Source organism: Oncorhynchus nerka, linkage group LG27 (genome assembly GCF_034236695.1).
Source record: "Oncorhynchus nerka isolate Pitt River linkage group LG27, Oner_Uvic_2.0, whole genome shotgun sequence".
Lineage (NCBI taxonomy): Eukaryota > Metazoa > Chordata > Actinopteri > Salmoniformes > Salmonidae > Oncorhynchus > Oncorhynchus nerka.
This window is the reverse complement of record NC_088422.1, coordinates 99439052-99464166: the sequence shown is the minus strand read 5'-3', so window position 1 is coordinate 99464166 and position 25115 is coordinate 99439052. Positions and strand designations below refer to the sequence as shown.

At 47.7% G+C, this 25115-nt stretch overlaps 1 protein-coding gene across 5 annotated transcripts; it reads left to right on the top strand.

The window, feature by feature from the left end:
- Nucleotides 1–243: 243 nt before the first annotated feature.
- Nucleotides 244–18148, top strand: LOC115127785 (E3 ubiquitin-protein ligase arih1). Of its 5 annotated transcripts, none has more exons than XM_065012427.1 (14): nt 244–699; nt 1764–1831; nt 2257–2401; nt 2989–3081; nt 3413–3468; nt 5009–5075; nt 5335–5441; nt 5706–5748; nt 6164–6235; nt 6540–6670; nt 8611–8668; nt 13099–13383; nt 13957–14069; nt 15317–18148. In XM_065012427.1, the coding sequence occupies exons 1-14, from the start codon at nt 424–426 to the stop codon at nt 15399–15401; spliced, it is 1599 nt and encodes a 532-aa protein (XP_064868499.1). In that variant the 5' UTR covers nt 244–423; the 3' UTR covers nt 15402–18148. The 5 variants fall into 5 exon arrangements, with proteins under 5 accessions (XP_064868499.1, XP_064868496.1, XP_064868497.1 ...); XM_065012424.1 differs by having other exon boundaries at nt 13093–13383; XM_065012425.1 differs by having other exon boundaries at nt 8611–8674.
- The last annotated feature ends 6967 nt before the right edge of the window (nt 18149–25115 follow it).

Below are 25115 nucleotides of genomic sequence, written 5' to 3'. Positions count from 1 at the left end.
AGGCTCATTTAAAAGAAGGTCAAATTCACTAGAGAAAAAAACAACACAACGGTGAATGTCAGCCTATATATATATATATATATTATAATAAAGTATAATAATTTGTTAAAACATTCCATTGCTGTCTTCAACAAATAAATATCAGTGATCTTTGATGAGTTTGAAGTGTTTGTACATCTCTTGCCTGGACAATCCTTTCCTTATATTATTTTTTTTGACGTAACGCGTCGGTCCGTATGACGCCGCATCTCTTTGTTGGTCCAGCGGCAGCTGCGCTCATGTTGTTGTAGCTACTCTCTCTCTCTCTGGAAATATTTTTCTCTTTCGAAATATTTCGTCTCTTGTTTTCGTCGCGGCCTGTACACATCCTAGTATCTAGCGTTTGGTATCATACCTTGTCACAATATCAAGTTAAACCGAGTAATGGACTCAGACGAAGGGTACAATTATGAATTCGACGAGGAGGAAGAGGAATGCAGCGAAGACAGCGCCGAGGAGGATCCCGAAGACGACACCCTGGAAGTGGAGTTGGATGATCCTGTTGTGGCCGGTGGAGAACGAGATGAATGTGGGGAGACCGGAGGCAGTGGCCTAGGGCCCGGTCAAGACGAAGAGGATTATCGGTTCGAGGTTTTGACTGCTGAACAGATCCTTCAGCATATGGTCGAGTGTATCAGGGAGGTCAATGATGTCATCCAGGTGAGGTGAAGGAAAGGCCGAGGATGTTGGGTCTCGGTAGGCCGCAAATTGTAAAAACGTAAACAGCTAATTATTTACCGAGTTAGTTTACTTGTCCATCACAAACAATCGTAGGTGACTGTAAGCCTCAACGTATGTTAGCCTGTTTGTTAGCTAACCTTACCTAACTAGTTACAAACTAACGTTAGTAACGTTACCTTAGTTTAGGTACTGTAGTTAAATTACTCCGACTTCCATTTCAACAAACTGTTACTGTAGCTAACCAGCTAACTAAATTAATGGTATCTGTCTGGTAGGGAAGCTGACAAAATGTTTTCTCTTTAGTTTCGTCAATTAAGGTTAGCTAACGAACCAATAACATCATGTTATATCTCTTGAATGACTAGTGCGCCTGGTTCAACGAGATATAAGTGAGTTGTCAACTATGCCAAGATGCTGACCCAACTAGCTACAGTAAGATTTAGTAAAACAACAAAAAATAACTATTAGACCCAGCCAGAAAACCTAGTTAGTTTGGCTTGTCATCTTTGTCATTTCCCCTGTTGCCTACAACGTAGCTATTACAACACTGTCATCAACAGTATTCGTCTACTAATCATGGCATCAAAATGGCGAAGTAGCTAACGTTACTGAGCTATTTAGTTTTTTTGTTGAAATCCTAGCAGCCACCCCTGTGTGTCCATAGTTTCACCTGGATTATCAACTAGCTCACTTTGCTATCTTTACTTTCCACTGTCAGATTTTTATTTAGGCCTGTGCGCCTGAAACAACATGGCCGAACCTTGATTCCCACTTCTGTCAGCCACTGAGTTTGTCTGCAATGAATTGCAGATTTTTTATTTATTTATAAATCCTATTATTAGGCACATTTTGAACAATAATAGCCGTATTTTTTCCGTGTAACTGACGTGACCGTACTGCTAGTTACCGGTTAGTGTATTATAATCCAATGCTAAATAGCTAGCTAGTTAAGTGGCTGTCTTTTAATACAAGTTATGAAGCTTTCCCGGAGGCCATATAAATGTGTATTTTTGCCTCCTCATTTTTTTGTTACTCTTCTCTAGAACCCTGCAACGATAACAAGAATACTTCTTAGTCACTTCAATTGGGACAAAGAGAAACTGATGGAAAGGTTAGTCGTTACATTGGCTCTTGTATGATTTGTTGTAAAAACAGTGTCATCTTCTTGGCTCTATTAGTGCCATCATTGTGTTAGGTTAGGTGGTCTGTTGAATGGCCATATGGTCTGGTATTAAATATGAATAGACAGCATTACACAAGGAAATTGAATTGATCAAATGAATTGTCTGTTTACCAATTTCCCTGCAGACCCTTTTTAAATGCTCCATTTGCACTATGTCCAATAGTTAAAAGTCCCGAGATCTGGCACAGGTTTCGCCTTTGTCTTGGTGCTCTAGTTTGGCTATGACTTATTGCCTTTCTATGTAACCGTTTGTTCTAGCATGACCTAAAGACCCTATTCTAGTGAATAATACACCAGCCAATTAAAGTAGCGTGTTTCCCAGCCAGTGATGGTGACATGTCTTCTCTCACTAGATATTTTGACGGGAACCTTGACAAATTGTTCTCGGAATGCCATGTCATCAACCCCAGTAAGAAGTCGAGGACACGGCTGATGAACACGAGGTCCTCTGCTCAGGATCTTCCCTGTCAGATCTGCTACCTGAACTACCCAAACTCGGTCAGTACCCTACTCTGAAGGGAGAGGTGCACAACTCCCTATCCACTAGGCAGTAGTATACATCTGAAAGGATCAGGACATGCCAAGTCAGATCTCCTACCTGAACTACCCAAACTCAGTCAGTCAGTATTATGAAGGGAGACACCCCCTAGCCTCTAACCCTTACCCCCTAGCCTCTAACCCTTACCCCCTAGCCTCTAACCCGCTAACCCTTACCCCCTAGCCCCTTACCCGCTAACCCATGCCCCCTAGCCTCTAACCCTTACCCCTAGACTCTAACCCATACCCCCTTACCCCCTAGCCTCTAACCCTTACCCCCTAGCCTCTAACCCTTACCCCCTAGCCTCTAACCCATACCCCCTAGCCTCTAACCCATACCCCCTAGCCTCTAACCCTTACCCCCTAGCCTCTAACCCATACCCCCTAGCCTCTAACCCTTACCCCCTAGCCTCTAACCCATACCCCGAGCCTCTTACCCTTACCCCGAGCCTCTTACCCTTACTCCCTAGCCTCTTACCCTTACCCCCTAGCCTCTAACCTATACCCCCTAGCCTCTATGACTGAAACTTCATCTTCCTCTCCCACAGTACTTCACTGGCCTGGAGTGTGGACACAAGTTCTGCATGCAGTGTTGGGGTGACTACTTGACTACCAAAATCATTGAGGAGGGGATGGGACAGGTAAGCACCACAAACACCTTTTTTGTTTAACCAGAGAAAAGAGCCTTACGGTAAGAAACCCTTGGTGGGCGGGGCCTGGCAAGAGGTCAGCAGGAAGTAGTCAAGAAGAAAGCAATGCAATAGCACAGACAAAACGTTAAAACAATGACCTTTGACCACGCGCTTATTCATACATACATACATTCATACACACAGCATGTATGTATGTATCGTTACCATGGACTGTAAACTCTTATTCTGACTCAGGAAAAGCGATCATTGGGCTTTTTGTTGAGATGTGAAAAAAATCTCACCATGTTTCCTTTCTCTTTCTTTAAACAACAAAAAAAAGACGATTTCCTGCCCTGCTCACAGCTGTGATATATTGGTGGACGACAACACAGTCATGTAAGTGTTACGTCGCTGTCGCTTTACATTCCACAGCAGGTAGACTAGCGGTTACAGCGTTGGGACAGTCACTGAAAGGTTGCTGGTTTCCAAATACCCGCGCCGTCAAGATAAAAAATCTGCCTGTGCCCTTGAGCAAGACACTTAACCCCGATTTGCTCCAGGGGCTCCTTACTACTATGGAGGACCCTGTAAAAAAAAAAAAACATTTCACTGCATCTATCTGCTCTGTGACAGTAAAGCCTTTTATATTTATTATTATTATGTTTCAACATTACATACACGCTGCTAGTTCTACACGCTGCTAGTTCTACGCGCTGCTAGTTCTACCCGCTGCTAGTTCTACACGCTGCTAGTTCTACACGCTGCTAGTTCTACACGCTGCTAGTTCTACGCGCTGCTAGTTCTACGCGCTGCTTGTTCTACACGCTGCTAGTTCTACACGCTGCTTGTTCTACACGCTGCTAGTTCTACACGCTGCTAGTTCTACACGCTGCTAGTTGCTAGTTCTACACGCTGCTTGTTCTACGCGCTGCTAGTTCTACACGCTGCTAGTTGCTTGTTCTACACGCTGCTAGTTGCTTGTTCTACACGCTGCTTGTTCTACACGCTGCTAGTTCTACGCGCTGCTAGTTCTACACGCTGCTAGTTGCTTGTTCTACACGCTGCTAGTTCTACGCGCTGCTTGTTCTACGCGCTGCTAGTTCTACGCGCTGCTAGTTCTACACGCTGCTAGTTCTACGCGCTGCTAGTTCTACACGCTGCTAGTTCTACACGCTGCTAGTTGCTTGTTCTACACGCTGCTTGTTCTACACGCTGCTAGTTCTACACGCTGCTAGTTCTACATGCTGCTTGTTCTACACGCTGCTTGTTCTACACGCTGCTAGTTCTACGCGCTGCTAGTTCTACACGCTGCTAGTTCTACACGCTGCTAGTTCTACACGCTGCTAGTTCTACACGCTGCTAGTTCTACACGCTGCTAGTTCTACACGCTGCTAGTTCTACATGCTGCTAGTTCTACACGCTGCTAGTTCTACACGCTGCTAGTTCTACACGCTGCTAGTTCTACACGCTGCTAGTTCTACGCGCTGCTAGTTCTACACGCTGCTAGTTCTAAGCGCTGCTAGTTCTACGCGCTGCTAGTTCTAAGCGCTGCTAGTTCTACACGCTGCTAGTTCTACACGCTGCTAGTTCTACGCGCTGCTAGTTCTACACGCTGCTAGTTCTACGCGCTGCTAGTTCTACGCGCTGCTAGTTCTAAGCGCTGCTAGTTCTACACGCTGCTAGTTCTACACGCTGCTAGTTCTACGCGCTGCTAGTTCTACGCGCTGCTAGTTCTAAGCGCTGCTAGTTCTACACGCTGCTAGTTCTACACGTTTCTAGTTCTACACGCTGCTAGTTCTACACGTTTCTAGTTCTGTGAGAGTTGAAGATGTAGAGTAGCAGATTAGTTTATAAATCACATTTTTTTGTTTTGTTGTATTTGTTCAAATCCACTACATTTTAATTATCATTTGAAAACCTAATTATTTTCCTATAGGAGACTGATTACAGAGTCCAAGGTGAAGTTGAAGTACCAACACTTGATTACCAATAGTTTTGTAGAGGTAAGATGTGTAATGTTCTTCATTGATTATATATACACACACACACACACACACACACACACACAGCATCTTGTACTTTATATGGAGATGTCTGTACTCTAAAATACCATGTAGCTGTTTTCCATGTAAGCCTAGCTGTGAGAATATTGAATCTGTTCTTCAGATGTTAGATAATCTTGCTTGTTTGGGAGAAGAGGATTGGCATGTATTCCTTCTTGCTTGTATCCCGCTTCTCATGCTCCTGTCCTCTCGTCCTCAGTGCAATCGACTGTTAAAATGGTGCCCAGCGCCAGACTGTCATCACGTAGTCAAAGTCCAGTACCCAGATGCTAAGCCTGTGAGATGCACATGTGGCCGGCAGTTCTGGTAAGAGACGAGCCATGCTGTGACTTACATTACCAGCTTATTAGTTTTGTTTTTTTGTACATCACACGTTCTCTGGTATGTAAAAGACCATCTACCACTAATACTCACACAGAAGACGTCTTGATTTTTATTAACACACTGTTCTCCAAAACGCATGATGATGATCTCCTGCAGTTGTCACACAAATGGAATCCTATATATAAAAAAAAGGCATTGATTTTAATGGTTACATGTGGATCTTTATTTCAACCCAATTCATTGCAGCTTCAATTGTGGCGAGAACTGGCATGACCCCGTCAAGTGTAAGGTATGTCACAACGGAGTCTAAATTGCAACCCTCCCTGTCAGTGGTAATGTAATAGTGGTCAGACGCAGTTCACAAAAACAACTCTAACCCTTAGCCCATATACATTTCATGTACGGTAGATCTGATAGGATAGGTGGTGGTAGCTTCACCTTGTCCCCTGGTAGGATAGGTGGTGGTAGCTTCACCTTGTCCCCTGACGGTGGTGGTAGCTTCACCTTGTCCCCTGACAGGATCGGTAGAATGGTCACCATACTACCGGGCCCTAGTCTACACATTCATGGTTAGTGGTAAAGTGTGCTTGGGACAGAGGTCCCCTGACATTAACATAGTTATACTGTAATATAGTGACATTATCAAACGAAGATTGGTTGACTTCGAACTTGTTGTATTGAATGTCGTTGTTGTAATCTTTCAGTGGTTGAGGAAATGGATCAAGAAGTGTGACGATGACAGCGAGACGTCTAACTGGATCGCAGCCAATACAAGGGTATTTAAAAAAGGCTTCGCTCTAAATACAATCCTGGTCTGTTTTTTTATGGATCACTTGTGTGTCCTTCCCACAAAACCAGGTAGATTTGTATTTTGAGTATCTCTTTAAGCATTTTAGTACTGGTTTCCCCCAGATACAGATTACGCCCTATTCCTGGACTAAAAAAGCATTCTCTGTGGATATTCTAGGCTTAATCTGTGTCAGGGAAACTGGCTCTTACATGTTGCTCTATAGTGCTGCCGCTGTGCGAACGATGGACTGTTACTGAGCCCCCATCTCTGCTTGGCCATCTGTCCCTCAGGAGTGCCCCAAATGCCACGTGACCATTGAGAAGGACGGCGGCTGCAACCACATGGTGTGTCGGAACCAGAGCTGCAAGGCAGAGTTCTGCTGGGTCTGCCTGGGGCCCTGGGAACCACACGGCTCTGCCTGGTGGGTGGGTGGGGGATCTACCTCCTACTGACTAGTGCTATTTTACTGGAAGCCTATGGGTATCTGCTAGCATGCTAGTAAGATACCCATAGACTTGCAGTCATTGTGCTAATGCTAGTTAGCATTGGCTCGTGAAACTACCTCTAACTTCCTTCATACTGGCCACAGAAACGTAAAAAGGGTATCGGCGAGTTCATCTGACTCTGGGGGAAGTTGATTAATGACCTCACTGCCAACATTCAGAAGTATCCCTTTTAGATTCCATTATTGTCCTTCTGCTTTATCCCAACACCCCAGAATGACACATACAGGCTGGAGCGGGGGGGGGGTTGCCTTACTTGGGCAGCCGTGGAGCAGGTGTTGTGGTGGGGGTTAGAGGCTAGGGGGTATGGGTTAGAGGCTAGGGGGTATGCGACTTCAACTGTGTGTGTGTGTATGTATATACACTGCTCAAAAAAATAAAGGGAACACTAAAATAACACATCCTAGATCTGAATGAATGAAATATTCTTATTAAATACTTTTCTTTACGTAGTTGAATGTGCTGACAACAAAATCACACAAATTTGATTTCCATTGATAATTTTTATCAACCCATGGAGGTCTGGATTTGGAGTCACACTCAAAATTAAAGTGGAAAACCACACTACAGGCTGATCCAGTCAAAATTAGGCTTAGGAGTGTGTGTGGCCTCCAGCCACATGAGGTCTAGCATTGTTTTGCATTAGGAGGAACCCAGGGCCAACCACACCAGAATATGGTCTCACAAGGGGTCTGAGGATCTCATCTCGGTACCTAATGGCAGTCAGGCTACCTCTGCGAGCACATGGAGGGCTGTGCGGCCCCCCAAAGAAATGCCACCCCACACCATGACTGACCCACCGCCAAACTGGTCATGCTGGAGGATGTTGCAGGCAGCAGAATGTTCTCCACGGCGTCTCCAGACTCTCACATCTGTCACGTGCTCAGTGTGAACCTGCTTTCATCTGTGAAGATGAAAGCAGGGTGCCAGTGGCGAATTTGCCAATCTTTGTGTTCTCTGGCAAATGCCAAACGTCCTGCATGGTGTTGGGCTGTAAGCACAACCCCCACCTGTGGACGTCGGGCCCTCATACCACCCTCATGGAGTCTGTTTCTGATCGTTTGAGCAGACACATGCACATTTGTGGCCTGCTGGAGGTCATTTTGCAGGGCTCTGGCAGTGCTCCTCCTTGCATAAAGGCGGAGGTAGCGGTCCTGCTGCTGGGTTGTTGCCCTCCTACGGCCTCCTCCACATCTCCTGATGTACTGGCCTGTCTCCTGGTAGCGCCTCCATGCTCTGGACACTACGCTGACAGACACAGCAAACCTTGCCACAGCTCGCATTGATGAGCTGCACTTCCTGAGCCACTTGTGTGGGTTGTAGACTCCGTCTCATGCTACCACTAGAGTGAAAGCACCGCCAGCATTCAAAAGTGACCAAAACATCAGCCAGGAAGCATAGGAACTGAGAAGTGGTCTGTGGTCCCCACCTGTAGAACCACTCCTTTATTGGGGGTGTCTTGCTAATTGCCAATAATTTCCCCATGTTGTCTATTCCATTGGCACAACAGCATGTGAAATGTATTGTCAATCAGTGTTGCTTCCTAAGTGGACCGTTTTGATTTCACAGAAGTGTGATTGACTTGGAGTTACATTGTGTTGTTTAAAAGTGTTCCCTTTATTTTTTTTGAGCAGTGTATATTGGGACTTTAGTGATGGTGTACTTAAGCAATAAGGCCAGACTGGGTGTGGTATATGGCTAATATACCACGGCTAGGGACTGTCCATAGGCATGGTATATTGGCACTATACCTCACCCCCCGAGGTGCCTTATTGCTATTATAAACTGGTTACCAACGTAAAATGTTTGTTGTTTTTTCTCTCCTCTCACTAATTCCCAGCTCTGTGTTTTATTGTAGGTACAACTGCAACCGCTACAATGAGGATGATGCCAAGGCAGCGAGGGACGCCCAAGAGGTAACAGTGAGTCATGGTGTCTTTAGTGTTCCTCACTGTAGACTAGAATCACAACACAGTCCGTGTTCCTCACTGTAGACTAGAATCACAACACAGTCCGGGTCTTTGTGGACCATCATGTATCATGACATATTTCCTCATTCCCACAACAGTTCAGTGACTGTGTAGTGGTGGCTATGCTAGTGTTGGCTATGCTAGTGACGGTGTAGTGGTGGCTATGCTAGTGACGGTGTAGTGGTGGCTATGCTAGTGACGGTGTAGTGGTGGCTATGCTAGTGATGGTGTAGTGGTGGCTATGCTAGTGATGGTGTAGTGGTGGCTATGCTAGTGATGGTGTAGTGGCGGCTATGCTAGTGGCGGTGTAGTGGTGGCTATGCTAGTGATGGTGTAGTGGTGGCTATGCTAGTGATGGTGTAGTGGTGGCTATGCTAGTGATGGTGTAGTGGTGGCTATGCTTTTGACTGTGTAGTGGTGGCTATGCTAGTGATGGTGTAGTGGTGGCTATGATAGTGATGGTGTAGTGGTGGCTATGATAGTGGTGGCTATGCTAGTGGCGGTGTAGTGGTGGCTATGCTAGTGACTGGGTAGTGGTGGCTATGCTAGTGATGGTGTAGTGGTGGCTATGCTAGTGATGGTGTAGTGGTGGCTATGCTAGTGGTGGCTATGCTTTTGGCTATGCTAGTGGTGGCTATGCTTTTGACTGTGTAGTGGTGGCTATGCTAGTGATGGTGTAGTGGTGGCTATGCTAGTGATGGTGTAGTGGTGGCTATGCTAGTGACGGTGTAGTGGTGGCTATGCTAGTGACTGGGTAGTGGTGGCTATGCTAGTGACTGGGTAGTGGTGGCTATGCTAGTGACTGGGTATTGGTGGCTATGCTAGTGACTGGGTATTGGTGGCTATGCTAGTGACTGGGTATTGGTGGCTATGCTAGTGACTGGGTGGTGGGGGTGGGTGGGCTAGTGGTTATACTAGTTGTGGGTGTGCTAGTGGGGGGTGGGTGTGCTAGTGGGGGTGGGTGGGCTAGTGGTTATACTAGTGGTGGGTGTGCTAGTGGTTATACTAGTGGGGGGTGGGTGGGCTAGTGGGGGTGGGTGGGCTAGTGTTTATACTAATGGTGGGTGTGCTAGTGGGGGTGGGTGTGCTGCTAGTGGGGGTGGTTGTGCTGCTAGTGGTGGTGGGTGTGCTGCTAGGGGTGGGTGGGTGTGCTGCTAGTGGTGGTGGGTGTGCTGCTGGTGGTGGGTGTGCTGCTAGTGGTGGTGGGTGTGCTGCTAGTGGTGGTGGGTGTGCTGCTAGTGGTGGTGGGTGTGCTGCTAGTGGGTGGGTGTGCTGCTAGTGGTGGTGGGTGGGTGTGCTGCTAGCGGTGGGTGGGTGTGGTGCTATTGGTGGTGGGTAGGTGTGGTGCTATTGGTGGTGGGTGGGTGTGGTGCTATTGGTGGTGGTGGGTGTGCTGCTAGTGGTGGGTGTGCTGCTGGTGGTGGTGGTGGTGGGTGGGTGTGTGTGCTGCTGGTGGGTGGGTGTGCTGCTAGCGGTGGTGGGTGGGTGTGCTGCTATTGGTGGTGGGTGGGTGTGGTGCTATTGGTGGTGGGTGGGTGTGGTGCTATTGGTGGTGGGTGGGTGTGCTGCTAGTGGTGGTGGGTGTGCTGCTAGTGGTGGTGGGTGTGCTGCTAGTGGTGGTGGGTGTGCTGCTAGTGGTGGGTGTGCTGCTGGTGGTGGGTGGTTATGCTGCTGGTGGTGGTGGATGGGTGTGCTGCTAGTGGTGGTGGGTGTGCTGCTAGTGGTGGTGGTTGTGCTGCTAGTGGTGGGTGTGCTGCTGGTGGTGGGTGGGTGTGCTGCTAGTGGTGGTGGTTGTGCTGCTAGCAGTGGGTGGGTGTGCTAGTGATGGTTGTTGTAGTGGTGGCTGTGTGGTGGTGGCGGTGTAGTGGTGGCTATGCTGGTGACGGTGTGGTGGCTATGGCGGTGTAGTGGTGGCTATGCTGGGGGTGGTGTAGTGGTGGCTATGCTAGTGATGGTGTAGTGGTGGCTATGCTAGTGATGGTGTAGTGGTGGCTATGCTAGTGATGGTGTAGTGGTGGCTATGCTAGTGACTGGGTAGTGGTGGCTATGCTAGTGACTGGGTAGTGGTGGCTATGCTAGTGACTGGGTAGTGGTGGCTATGCTAGTGACTGGGTAGTGGGGGGTGGGTGGGCTAGTGGTTATACTAGTTGTGGGTGTGCTAGTGGGGGTGGGTGTGCTAGTGGGGGGTGGGTGGGCTAGTGGTTATAGTAGTGGTGGGTGGGTGTGCTAGTGGTTATACTAGTGGGGGTGGGTGGGCTAGTGGTTATACTAGTTGTGGGTGTGCTAGTGGGGGTGGGTGTGCTAGTGGGGGTGGGTGGGCTAGTGGTTATACTAGTGGTGGGTGGGTGTGCTAGTGGTGGTGGGTGTGCTGCTAGTGGTGGTGGGTGTGCTGCTAGTGGGGGTGGGTGTGCTGCTAGTGGGGGTGGGTGTGGTGCTAGTGGGGGTGGGTGGGTGTGCTGCTAGTGGGGGGTGGGTGGGTGTGCTAGTGGGGGGTGGGTGGTGGTGCTAGTGGGGGGTGGGTGGTGGTGCTAGTGGGGGTGGGTGTGGTGCTATTGGTGGTGGGTGGGTGTGCTGCTAGTGGGGGTGGGTGGGTGTGCTGCTAGTGGGGTGTGGGTGGGTGTGCTGCTAGGGGTGGGTGGGTGTGCTGCTAGTGGGGGTGGGTGTGCTGCTAGTGGGGGTGGGTGGGTGTGCTGCTAGTGGGGTGTGGGTGGGTGTGCTGCTAGGGTGGGTGGGTGTGCTGCTAGTGGGGGTGGGTGTGCTGCTGGTGATGGGTGTGCTGCTAGTGGTGGTGGGTGTGCTGCTGGTGGGTGGGTGTGCTGCTAGTGGTGGGTGGGTGGGTGTGCTGCTAGTGGTGGTGGGTGGGTGCGCTGCTAGTGGTGGGTGGGTGTGGTGCTATTGGTGGTGGGTGGGTGTGGTGCTATTGGTGGTGGGTGGGTGTGGTGCTATTGGTGGTGGGTGGGTGTGGTGCTATTGGTGGTGGGTGGGTGTGCTGCTAGTGGTGGGTGTGCTAGTGGTGGTGGGTGTGCTAGTGGTGGTGGGTGTGCTGCTGGTGGTGGGTGGGTGTGTGTGCTGCTGGTGGGTGGGTGTGCTGCTAGTGGTGGTGGGTGTGCTGCTGGTGGTGGGTGGGTGTGCTGCTAGCGGTGGTGGGTGGTTGTGCTGCTAGTGGTGGTGGTTGTGCTGCTAGCGGTGGTGGTGGTTATGCTGCTAGTGGTGGTGGTGGTTGTGCTGCTAGTGGTGGTGGTGGTTGTGCTGCTAGTGGTGGTGGTGGTTGTGCTGCTAGTGGTGGTGGTGGTGGTTGTGCTGCTAGTGGTGGTGGTGGTGGTTGTGCTGCTAGTGGTGGTGGTTGTGCTGCTAGTGGTGGTGGTTGTGCTGCTAGTGGTGGTGGTGGTGGTTGTGCTGCTAGTGGTGGTGGTGGTGGTTGTGCTGCTAGTGGTGGTGGTGGTTGTGCTGCTAGTGGTGGTTGTGCTGCTAGTGGTGGTTGTGCTGCTAGTGGTGGTGGTGGTTGTGCTGCTAGTGGTGGTGGTGGTTGTGCTGCTAGTGGTGGTGGTGGTTGTGCTGCTAGTGGTGGTGGTGGGTGTGCTGCTAGTGGTGGTGGTGGTTGTGCTGCTAGTGGTGGTGGTGGTTGTGCTGCTAGTGGTGGTGGTGGTTGTGCTGCTAGTGGTGGTGGTGGTTGTGCTGCTAGTGGTGGTGGTGGTTGTGCTGCTAGTGGTGGTGGTTGTGCTGCTAGTAGTGGTGGTGGTTGTGCTGCTAGTGGTGGTGGTTATGCTAGTAGCGGTGGTGGCGGTGGTTATGCTAGTAGCGGTGGTAGGGGTGGTTATGCTAGTAGCGGTGGTTGCGGTGGTTATGCTAGTAGCGGTGGTTATGCTAGTAGAGGTGGTTATGCTAGTAGCGGTGGTGGTTTCGGTGGTTATGCTAGTAGCGGTAGTAGCGGTGGTTATGCTAATAGAGGCGGTTATGCTAGTAGCGGTGGTAGCGGTGGTTATGCTAGTAGCGGTGGTTATGCTAGTAGAGGCGGTTATGCTAGTAGCGGTGGCGGTGGTTATGCTAGTAGAGGCGGTTATGCTAGTAGCGGTGGTAGCTGTGGTTATGCTAGTAGCGGTGGTTATGCTAGTAGCGGTGGTAGCGGTGGTTATGCTAGTAGCGGTGGTTATGCTAGTAGAGGCGGTTATGCTAGTAGCGGTGGTTATGCTAGTGTCGGTGGTAGCGGTGGTTATGCTAGTGGCGGTGGTAGCGGTGGTTATGCTAGTAGCGGTGGTGGCGGTGGTTATGCTAGTAGCGGTGGTGGCGCTAGTAGTGGTTATACAAGTGATGACGAGCATGTATAATGATAAACATATTCACCCAGGCTTGATGATTGTTCTAATTTTAAGAGCCAGGCGTTGTCCCTCCTCCTCCTCCAGCGGTCCAGGGCAGCCCTGCAGAGGTACCTGTTCTACTGCAACCGTTACATGAACCACATGCAGTCGCTGCGCTTCGAGCACAAGCTGTACGCCGGGGTCAAGGCCAAGATGGAGGAGATGCAGCATCACAACATGTCCTGGATCGAGGTGCAGTTCCTGAAGAAGGCCGTGGACGTGCTGTGTCAGTGTCGCTCCACACTCATGTTCACCTACGTCTTCGCCTTCTACCTCAAGAAGAACAACCAGTCCATCATCTTTGAGGTAACTTTTCACAGCTAGAGTCCTAACCCTTCTACTCAAAAACTTCTACCTGAAGAAGAACAACCAGTCCATCATCTTTTTGGTAACTTTACAGCTATAGTCCTAACCCAAACCCTTCTACCTGAAAAAGAACAACCAGTCCCATCTTTGAGGTGAGGGAGGGTAGAGAATGGAGAGGGAGAGGGGGGGTAGAGAAGGGAGAGGGGGGTAGAGAAGTGAGGGCTACAAGTCAAGGTCTCCTCTCTAAAGTAGTGGCCCTATACTATACACGGAGTTTACGAAACCCAGCAGCATTGCAGTTCTTGACACACTCAAACTGGTGCGCATGGCACCTACTACCATACCCCGTTCAAAGGCACGTACATATTTAGTATTTCTCATTCACACTCAATTGCACACATACACACAATCCATGTCTCAAGTCTTAAAAATCCTTCTTTAACCTGACTCCTCCCCTTCATCTACGCTGACAATCTTTCGCCTGGTCAGCCTGTCACAGAAAGAGCAGGTGTTCTTAATGTTTTGTACATTCAGTGTATATGCTATGACTGAACCCAAGCGGTCCTCTTTTAGAACAATCAGGCTGACTTGGAGAACGCTACGGAGGTTCTGTCTGGATATCTGGAGCGGGACATCTCCCAGGACTCTCTGCAGGACATCAAACAGAAAGTACAGGACAAGTACAGGTGAGTTCAATACCTGCTATAGATGTCTTTATTATGACAGGAAGTACAGCTGAGTTCAATACCTGGTGTAGATGTCTTTATTATGACAGGAAGTACAGCTGAGTTCTATACCTGGTATAGATGTCTTTATTATGACAGGAAGTACAGGTGAGTTCAATACCTGGTATAGATGTATTTATTATGACAGGAAGTACAGCTGAGTTCTATACCTGGTATAGATGTCTTTATTATGACAGGAAGTACAGGTGAGTTCAATACCTGCTATAGATGTCTTTATTATGACAGGAAGTACAGCTGAGTTCTATACCTGGTATAGATGTCTTTATTATGACAGGAAGTACAGCTGAGTTCTATACCTGCTATAGATGTCTTTATTATGACAGGAAGTACAGGTGAGTTCAATACCTGGTATAGATGTCTTTATTATGACAGGAAGTACAGCTGAGTTCTATACCTGCTATAGATGTCTTTATTACAACAGGAAATAGAGGTTAGTCTGCGACAGGATAGATGATTTAATAGATCAGTGTATCTATGAAATGATACCAGATTTGTCTTTTTGTACTATGTCATTTCAATGGCAATGTTGGGAGGAGGATTGTAAACGTGTCTACTATGAGGCTGATGTCATTTTAATGGCAATGTTGGGAGGAGGATTGTAAACGTGTCTACTATGAGGCTGATGTCATTTTAATGGCAATGTTGGGAGGAGGATTGTAAACGTGTCTACTATGAGGCTGATGTCATTTTAATGGCAATGTTGGGAGGAGGATTGTAAACGTGTCTACTATGAGGCTGATGTCATTTTAATGGCAATGTTGGGAGGAGGATTGTAAACATGTCTACTATGAGGCTGATGTCATTGATCAGCGATTCATTTCATCAGAAATGGTCTCTTGTTCCGTTTTATTTGTCTCTGTTGTCAAAGCCAAATGTGGATTAGTTGGCTACGCTACAGCATTATAGGTAGCTACAGCAGGGTAGCCTTGTGGTTAGAGCGTTGGACTAGTAACCGGAAGGTTGCAAGTTCAAACCCCTGAGCTGACAAGGTACAAATCTGTCGTTCTGCCCCTGAACAGGCAGTTAACCCACTGTTCCTAGGCCGTCATTGAAAATAAGAATTTGTTCTTAACTGATTTGCCTGGTTAAATAAAGGTAAAATAAAAAAAATATCAAAATGAGACCAGACTGATTTTTAAAATGAGCCTTCCTCTCCTCCTCACTGTTTCCTGTTTCCTGTCCTCCAGATACTGTGAGAGTCGACGTCGGGTGCTGCTGCAACATGTGCATGAGGGCTATGAGAAGGACCTCTGGGAATACATAGAAGATTAAGACTCTAAAAGAGAAACCTCTACAGACTAGAGCGCTGATGCAATGCCACGGGGGCAGGTTGTTGCTGATCTTCCCAATATTGCATTTTTTTTTCTCCTCCTCTTGGGTTTTGTTTAATGGAAAAAGTTTAAAATAAATTATATCAAAATAATAAAAAAAATAATTTAAAAAAGTAGAATATTTCAAACATTAATCGTACAACAGTATTGTTTGTAGCAGATTGGATTGTGAGGACAAAAAAAAAGAACTCCCCCCGGCTTCTCTCGATTGGTCACTATAGTAACATCATCCCCCCCCCCCCCCCCCCCCCCCACTGTTCAGTTTCCCAGCAATGTATTTTATCTGTTTACTTTTTAAAGTACCCTTGTGTGGGACGTGGGTTTGTGTTCAACACAGTCCAACTGTTCAAGCCATGTTCATTAAATGTGGTTAGATCACATGTAGGGTTTTTTGAATGTTGATTTGCTGATTGTAAAGGTGCTGAACCATGTGGGTTGGCAGGGGGAAAAAAAGACCATAGGGAGTGCAGGAAAAAGGAAACATGTTTTTCAGTTTGTAAATAACGCATATGCATGGAACAGCAAGTGTGGACGTTTTCTTTCATTTGTCTTTTCTTTTGAAAAATATTTATTCTTTTTTTTTTTTTCAAATATTGAATATAGTCGCTGTGTAGAAGACAAGTTCGCTCCTGCTTTAAAAGAACATGTGTTCTTTGTGAGGGTTTGGAAGCTGTTGAACGTGCGATGAAACTCTGACCAGGTTGTAGTAGCTTTTTGAAAGCAATTCTGACAAAAACTAAATCCACCTAAAAGCATAGCATTAGGTGAGAGAATGAGACTAAAGAACAAACCATCTTCATTTTTAACAGCAAGCCAGACTGTAGTTCAGGTAATACATTGATTTATTCATAGTTGGAATTGACCTTGCAACCTTCAGAGGTTATCAGCTAATTGCACCTGAGGGGGTTTTGAGAAATGAACAGAGAAGGACTTGGAAAGGACTCCACTGTGTCCTAAGTGGCTCCATATTCTCTATATAGTACACTATGGGCCCTGGTCAATAGTAATGCATTATATAGGGAATAGAGTGCCGTTTGGGATGAAGGTAATGTCCTGTTTGTTCTAACCCCTCCTTCCCTCTTGTTTTTGTTCTTCCATCACCACCCCTCCTGTTTCTCCTTAGAAGTTGTAATTTCCAGATAACACACTACCAACTGTTTCATGAGAGCCAAATTGAGTGACATTCACTCATTTAAAAAATAATAAACAAATGTATTTCTTTTTTCAGACTTGAGCTTTTCCTCATGGTTTTTTGTTTGCACCTTGGTAACCTGGGAGGCGGTAGGGCACCGTGGTAACCTGGGAGGCGGTAGGGCACCGTGGTAACCTGGGAGGCGGTAGGGCACCGTGGTAACCTGGGAGGCGGTAGGGCACCGTGGTAACCTGGCAGGCGGTAGGGCACCTTGGTAACCTGGCAGGCGGTAGGGCACCTTGGTAACCTGGCAGGCGGTAGGGCACCTTGGTAACCTGGCAGGCGGTAGGGCACCTTGGTAACCTGGCAGGCGGTAGGGCACCTTGGTAACCTGGCAGGCGGTAGGGCACCGTGGTAACCTGGGAGGCGGTAGGGCACCTTGGTAACCTGGGAGACGGTAGGGCACCTTGGTAACCTGGCAGGCGGTAGGGCACCTTGGTAACCTGGCAGGCGGTAGGGCACCTTGGTAACCTGGCAGGCGGTAGGGCACCTTGGTAACCTGGGAGGCGGTAGGGCACCTTGGTAACCTGGCAGGCGGTAGGGCACCTTGGTAACCTGGGAGGCGGTAGGGCACCGTGGTAACCTGGGAGGCGGTAGGGCACCTTGGTAACCTGGGAGGCGGTATGTAATTCCATTAAAGGGCTGTTTTAAACTTGAGTCAGTCAGCATGACTACATGACCTAGTCCTAGTCCCCTAAAGAAGTAGGAGCTGTGACAGACCTGGCTGACAAGACGTACCCCATAACCCCCCCCACTCCTTTCTTTATCTGTTGTGTAAAGGAGTATTGTTTTCGATAGCACCATCCAGTTGAGCTATACAAACTGCTTCGTGGGCTTTAAGGAACGAGTCTTGTCCGACAACTGCATTTAAAAAATATATATATAAGGACTGAGCATAAAGCAGCGCTGATGTTTTTGAGATGTCTGTTGTTGTAAAGCTTTGGCATCTAGGCTAGACTATGAGAGTGGCGTTTACACTGGTTGCTAGTCTGAAATGCCACCCTATTCCCTATATAGTGCACTACTTTTGCCCACAGACCAATGGGGAGTGGAGCACCTATATGAGATAGGTTGTCATTTGGAAAGCAGCCTGGGTTGTACCAACATGGTAACATGATGCCATTTTACCTTCATAACACTTTCCAGTTTTATAGGAGCTTACGAGGTCCAAAACGAGCCAAACCCGAGCCCAGAGAAGTGGCTGGACTAGTCGCAGTGCTGTCCTCAGTCCACTGTTGGTTGGAATACATTTCTCAATGCACTGTAGCCCTCGAGAAAGACGAGACTCTGGCATTTGACATTGATGTGGCTGACAAGACGGAAACAAAGATTTCTCTTTCACCAAAGTGTGAATCTTCTGAAAATACTATTTTTTAATCTCTTTGTTTCTGATACTTTCTGTGAAAAGGGAAGTTCAGACACACAGTTGCTTTCATGTATTATAACCATTCTTACAAACAAAATGTCCTATTTAAATAAATGTCATTCAAAAGGAATTTTTTGTTATACGATTTTTGTTTCTTTAGACCAAATATAATTCATGCTTGAACACTTGGCTCCTGTTCACATTCCACCTGCATCAAATATCATAGACTCATAAACACACAGTGCATTCATACCCCTTGACTTTTTACACATTTTGTTACGTTACAGCCTTATAAAATGTATTCAATTGTTTTTCTCCCCTCAATCTATACACAATACCCCATAATGACAAGGCATAAACTAGTTTTTAGACATTTTCAGAAATGTATTAAAAATAAACTGAAATCACATTTACAATAAGCATTCAGACCATTTACTCAGTACTTTGTTGAAGCACCTTTGGCAGCGATTACAGCCTCAAGTCTTCTTGGGTATGACGCTACAAGCTTGTCACACCTGTATTTGGAGAGTTTCTCCCATTCTTCTCTGCTGATCCTCTCAAGCTCTGTCAGGTTGGATGGGGAGCGTCGCTGCACAGCTATTTTCAGGTCTCCAGAGATGTTAGATCAGGTTCAAGTCCGGACTCTGGCAGGGCCACTCAAGGACATTCGGAGACTTGTCCCGAAGCCACTCCTGCGTTGTCTTGGCTGTGTGCTTAGGATTGCTGTCCTGTTGGAAGGTGAACCTTCGACCCAGTCTGAGGTCCCGAGTGCTCTGGAGAAGGAATTCATCAAGGATCTCTCTGTACTTTGCTCCGTTCATCTTTCCCTCGATCCTGACTAGTCTCCCAGTCCCTGCTGCTGAAAAGCATCCCCACAGCATGATGCTGCCACCACCATTCTTCATCGTAGGGATGGTGCCAGGTTTCCTCCAGACGTGATGCTTGGCATTCAGGCCAAATAGTTAATTCTTGGTTTTATCAGACCAGAGAATCTTGTTTCTCAAGGTCTGAATCCTTTCGGTGCCTTTTGGCAAACTCCAAACGGGCTGTAATGTGCCTTTTACTGAGGAGTGGCTTCCGTCTGGCCACAGAGATGATTGTCCTTCTGGAAGGTTCCCCCATCTCCACAGAGGAGCTCTGTCAGAGTAACCATCAGATTCTTGGTCACCTCCCTGACCAAGGCCCTTCTCATTTACATTACATTTAAGTCATTTAGCAGACGCTCTTATCCAGAGCGACTTACAAATTGGTGCGTTCACCTTAAGACATCCAGTGGAACAGCCACTTTACAATAGTGCATCTAAATCTTTTAAGGGGGGTGAGAAGGATTACTTTATCCTATCCTAGGTATTCCTGAAAGAGGTGGGGTTTCAGGTGTCTCCGGAAGGTGGTGATTGACTCCGCTGTCCTGGCGTCGTGAGGGAGTTTGTTCCACCATTGGGGGGCCAGAGCAGCGAACAGTTTTGACTGGGCTGCGCGGGAACTGTACTTCCTCAGTGGTAGGGAGGCGAGCAGGCCAGAGGTGGATGAACGCAGTGCCCTTGTTTGGGTGTAGGGCCTGATCAGAGCCTGGAGGTACTGAGGTGCCGTTCCCCTCACAGCTCCGTAGGCAAGCACCATGGTCTTATAGCGGATGCGAGCTTCAACTGGAAGCCAGTGGAGAGAGCGGAGGAGCGGGGTGACGTTCGAGAACTTGGGAAGGTTGAACACCAGACGGGCTGCGGCGTTCTGGATGAGTTGTAGGGGTATAATGGCACAGGCAGGGAGCCCAGCCAACAGCGAGTTGCAGTAATCCAGACGGGAGATGACAAGTGCCTGGATTAGGACCTGCGCTGCTTCCTGTGTGAGGCAGGGTCGTACTCTGCGGATGTTGTAGAGCATGAACCTACAGCAACGGGCCACCGCCTTGATGTTAGTTGAGAACGACAGGGTGTTGTCCAGGATCACGCCAAGGTTCTTAGCGCTCTGGGAGGAGGACACAATGGAGTTGTCAACCGTGATGGCCAGATCATGGAACGGGCAGTCCTTCCCCGGGAGGAAGAGCAGCTCCGTCTTGCCGAGGTTCAGCTTGAGGTGGTGATCCGTCATCCACACTGATATGTCTGCCAGACATGCAGAGATGCGATTCGCCACCTGGTCATCAGAAGGGGAAAGGAGAAGATTAATTGTGTGTCGTCTGCATAGCAATGATAGGAGAGACCATGTGAGGTTATGACAGAGCCAAGTGACTTGGTGTATAGCGAGAATAGGAGAGGGCCTAGAACAGAGCCCTGGGGACGCCAGTGGTGAGAGCGCGTGGTGAGGAGACAGATTCTCGCCACGCCACCTGGTAGGAGCGACCTGTCAGGTAGGACGCAATCCAAGCGTGGGCCGCGCCGGAGATGCCCAACTCGGAGAGGGTGGAGAGGAGGATCTGATGGTTCACAGTATCGAAGGCAGCCGATAGGTCTAGAAGGATGAGAGCAGAGGAGAGAGAGTTAGCTTTAGCAGTGCGGAGCGCCTCCGTGATACAGAGAAGAGCAGTCTCAGTTGAATGACTAGTCTTGAAACCTGACTGATTTGGATCGAGAAGGTCATTCTGAGAGAGATAGCGGGAGAGCTGGCCAAGGACGGCACGTTCAAGAGTTTTGGAGAGAAAAGAAAGGAGGGATACTGGTCTGTAGTTGTTGACATCGGAGGGATCGAGTGTAGGTTTTTTCAGAAGGGGTGCAACTCTCGCTCTCTTGAAGACTGAAGGGACGTAGCCAGCGGTCAGGGATGAGTTGATGAGCGAGGTGAGGTAAGGGAGAAGGTCTCCGGAAATGGTCTGGAGAAGAGAGGAGGGGATAGGGTCAAGCGGGCAGGTTGTTGGGCGGCCGGCCGTCACAAGACGCGAGATTTCATCTGGAGAGAGAGGGGAGAAAGAGGTCAGAGCACAGGGTAGGGCAGTGTGAGCAGAACCAGCGGTGTCGTTTGACTTAGCAACGAGGATCGGATGTCGTCGACCTTCTTTTCAAAATGGTTGACGAAGTCATCTGCAGAGAGGGAGGAGGGGAGGAGGATTCAGGAGGGAGGAGAAGGTGGCAAAGAGCTTCCTAGGGTTAGAGGCAGATGCTTGGAATTTAGAGTGGTAGAAAGTGGCTTTAGCAGCAGAGACAGAAGAGGAAAATGTAGAGAGGAGGGAGTGAAAGGATGCCAGGTCCGCAGGGAGGCGAGTTTTCCTCCATTTCCGCTCGGCTGCCCGGAGCCCTGTTCTGTGAGCTCGCAATGAGTCGTCGAGCCACGGAGCGGGAGGGGAGGACCGAGCCGGCCTGGAGGATAGGGGACATAGAGAGTCAAAGGATGCAGAAAGGGAGGAGAGGAGGGTTGAGGAGGCAGAATCAGGAGATAGGTTGGAGAAGGTTTGAGCAGAGGGAAGAGATGATAGGATGGAAGAGGAGAGAGTAGCGGGGGAGAGAGAGCGAAGGTTGGGACGGCGCGATACCATCCGAGTAGGGGCAGTGTGGGAAGTGTTGGATGAGAGCGAGAGGGAAAAGGATACAAGGTAGTGGTCGGAGACTTGGAGGGGAGTTGCAGTGAGGTTAGTGGAAGAACAGCATCTAGTAAAGATGAGGTCGAGCGTATTGCCTGCCTTGTGAGTAGGGGGAAGGTGAGAGGGTGAGGTCAAAAGAGGAGAGGAGTGGAAAGAAGGAGGCAGAGAGGAATGAGTCAAAGGTAGACGTGGGGAGGTTAAAGTCGCCCAGAACTGTGAGAGGTGAGCCGTCCTCAGGAAAGGAGCTTATCAAGGCATCAAGCTCATTGATGAACTCTCCGAGGGAACCTGGAGGGCGATAAATGATAAGGATGTTAAGCTTGAAAGGGCTGGTAACTGTGACAGCATGGAATTCAAAGGAGGCGATAGACAGATGGGTAAGGGGAGAAAGAGAGAATGACCACTTGGGAGAGATGAGGATCCCGGTGCCACCACCCCGCTGACCAGAAGCTCTCGGGGTGTGCGAGAACACGTGGGCGGACGAAGAGAGAGCAGTAGGAGTAGCAGTGTTATCTGTGGTGATCCATGTTTCCGTCAGTGCCAAGAAGTCGAGGGACTGGAGGGAGGCATAGGCTGAGATGAACTCTGCCTTGTTGGCCGCAGATCGGCAGTTCCAGAGGCTACCGGAGACCTGGAACTCCACGTGGGTCGTGCGCGCTGGGACCACCAGATTAGGGTGGCCGCGGCCACGTGGTGTGGAGCGTTTGTATGGTCTGTGCAGAGAGGAGAGAACAGGGATAGACAGACACATAGATGACAGGCTACAGAAGAGGCTACGCTAATGCAAAGGAGATTGGAATGACAAGTGGACTACACGTCTCGAATGTTCAGAAAGTTAAGCTTACGTAGCAAGAATCTTATTGACTAAAATTATTAAAATGATACAGTACTGCTGAAGTAGGCTAGCTGGCAGTGGCTGCGTTGTTGACTTTGTAGGCTAGCTGGCAGTGGCTGCGTTGTTGACACTACACTAATCAAGTCGTTCCGTTGGGTGTGATAGTTTCGACAGTGCTGCTATTCGGGGGCTAGCTGGCTAGCTAGCAGTGTTGATTACGTTACGTTGCGTTAAAAGAACGACAATAGCTGGCTAGCTAACCTAGAAAATCGCTCTAGACTACACAATTATCTTTGATACAAAGACGGCTATGTAGCTAGCTATGTAGCTAGCTACGATCAAACAAATCAAACCGTTGTACTGTAATGAAATGAAATGAAAATGTGATACTACCTGTGGAGCGAATGCGACCGGGTTGTCGAGTGAGGAAGTTCTATTCGGTAGACGTTGGCTAGCTGTTGGCTAGCTAGCAGTGTCTCCTACGTTAAGGACGACAAATAGCTGGCTAGCTAACCTCGGTAAATTAAGATAATCACTCTAAACTACACAATTATCTTGGATACGAAGACAGCAAAGACAACTATGTAGCTAGCTAACACTACACTAATCAAGTCGTTCAGTTGAGTGTAGTAGTTTTTTACAGTGCTGGTATTCGGAAGACGGTGGACGTTTGCTAGCTGGCTAGCTGCTGGGCAGATAGCAGTGTAGACTACGTTAGGACGACGAAATACGATAATTACGCAATTATCTTTGATGCAAAGACGGCTATGTAGCTAGCTAAGAAGAAATTGCTAAGATTAGACAAATCAAACCGTTGTACTATAATGAAATGTAATGAAAAGTTATACTACCTGCAGACCGAAGCGCTCGGATGCGACCGCTCGCTCCAACCCAGAAGTAGAAGATTGCTCAGATTTAGGAAGTGTCTTGGTAGTTCCAAACTTCTTCCATTTAAGAATGATTGAGGCCACTGTGTGCTTGGGGACATTCAAAGCTGACAACATTTTTTGGTACTCTTCCCCAGATCTGTGCCTCAACACAATCCTGTCTCTGAGCTCTACGGGCAATTTCTTTGACCTCATGGCTTGGTTTTTGCTCTGACATGCACTGCCAACTATGGGACCTTATATAGACAGGTGTGTGCCTATCTAAATCATGTCCAATCAATTGAATTTACCACAGGTGAACTCCAACTTGTAAAAACATCTCAACGTTTATCAAACGAAACAGGATGCACCTGAGCTCAATTTAAGAATTTTATAGCAAATAGTCTGAATTCTTATGTACATTTTAAGGTATCTTTTATTTGTAATAAATTAGCACATTTATAAATCTTGTTTTTGCTTTGTCATTTTGGGGTATTGTGTGTAGATTGGATCAAAAATAACAAACTCATTTTAGAATAAGGCTGTAATGTAACAAAATGTGGAAAAAGTCTAGGGGTCTGAATACTTTCCGAATGCACCATTCATAGACTCATAGACCTACAGCATCACAAGTAGGTCAAACTTGATAGTTTGGTGTGCTGGCGCTCTAACCAAGATTATTTTTTGGGTCTGGACTGTTGATACATGCATCATCTGTCTTGACCTGTATTACTTGCAGTGGTGTGAAGTACGTAAGTAATACTTTCATGTATTTTTACTTAAGTCGTTTTTTTGGGGTATCTGTACTTTACTATTTTTATATTTTTGTCTACTTTTTACTTCACTACATTCCTGAAGAAATTAATGTACTTTTTACTCCATACATTTTCCCTGACACCCAAAAGTACTTGTTACATTTTGAATGTAAAATGGTCAAAAATCACACACTTATCAAAAGAACATCCCTGGTCATTCCTACTGCCTCTGATCTGGAGGACTCACTAACAGAGAACATCCCTGGTCATCCCTACTGTCTCTGATCTGGAGGACTCACTAAACAGAGAACATCCCTGGTCATCCCTACTAGCCTCTGATCTGGTGGACTCACTAAACAGAGAACATCCCTGGTCATTCCTACTGTCTCTGATCTGGTGGACTCACTAAACAGAGAACATCCCTAGTCATCCCTACTGCCTCTGATCTGGAGGACTCACTAAACAGAAAACATCCCTGGTCATACCTCCTGTCTCTGATCTGACAGGCTCACTAAACAGAGAACATCCCTGGTCATCCCTACTGCCTCTGATCTGGAGGACTCCCTAAACAGAGAACATCCCTGGTCATCCCTACTGCCTCTGATCTGGAGGACTCCCTAAACAGAGAACATCCCTGGTCATCCCTACTGCCTCTGATCTGGCGGACTCACTAAACAGAGAACATCCCTGGTCATCCCTACTGCCTCTGATCTGGAGGACTCCCTAAACAGAGAACATCCCTGGTCATCCCTACTTCCTCTGATCTGGAGGACTCACTAAACACAAATGCTTCGCTTGTAAATGATGTCTGAGTGTTGGAGTGTGCCCCTGGCTATCTGACAATACATTTAAAAAAATGGTCCCTTCTGGTTTTCTTAATATACAGAATTTGAAATTATTTATACTTTTAGTTTTGATACTTATGTACATTTTAGAAGTTCCATTGACTTTTTATACTTAAGTACATTTAAAACCAAATACTTTTACTCAATTATTATTTTACCTGGTGACTTTAACTTAATAGAAAATGACTAGTAATCTTTACTTTCACTTAAGTATGACAATTGAGTACTTTTTCCACCACTGATTACTTGACTGATTGTATAACAGTCACTTCTATTGTATGGACT

Bases quoted from the DNA above. Each gene is read 5' to 3' on its own strand.
- LOC115127785 (XM_065012424.1), top strand. From the start codon at position 424: ATGGACTCAGACGAAGGGTACAATTATGAATTCGACGAGGAGGAAGAG. The intron at 1,832-2,256 runs GTTAGTCGTTAC...TTCTCTCACTAG, and splicing joins AAAGAGAAACTGATGGAAAG to ATATTTTGACGGGAACCTTG. The intron at 6,236-6,539 runs GTATTTAAAAAA...TCTGTCCCTCAG, and splicing joins GGATCGCAGCCAATACAAGG to GAGTGCCCCAAATGCCACGT.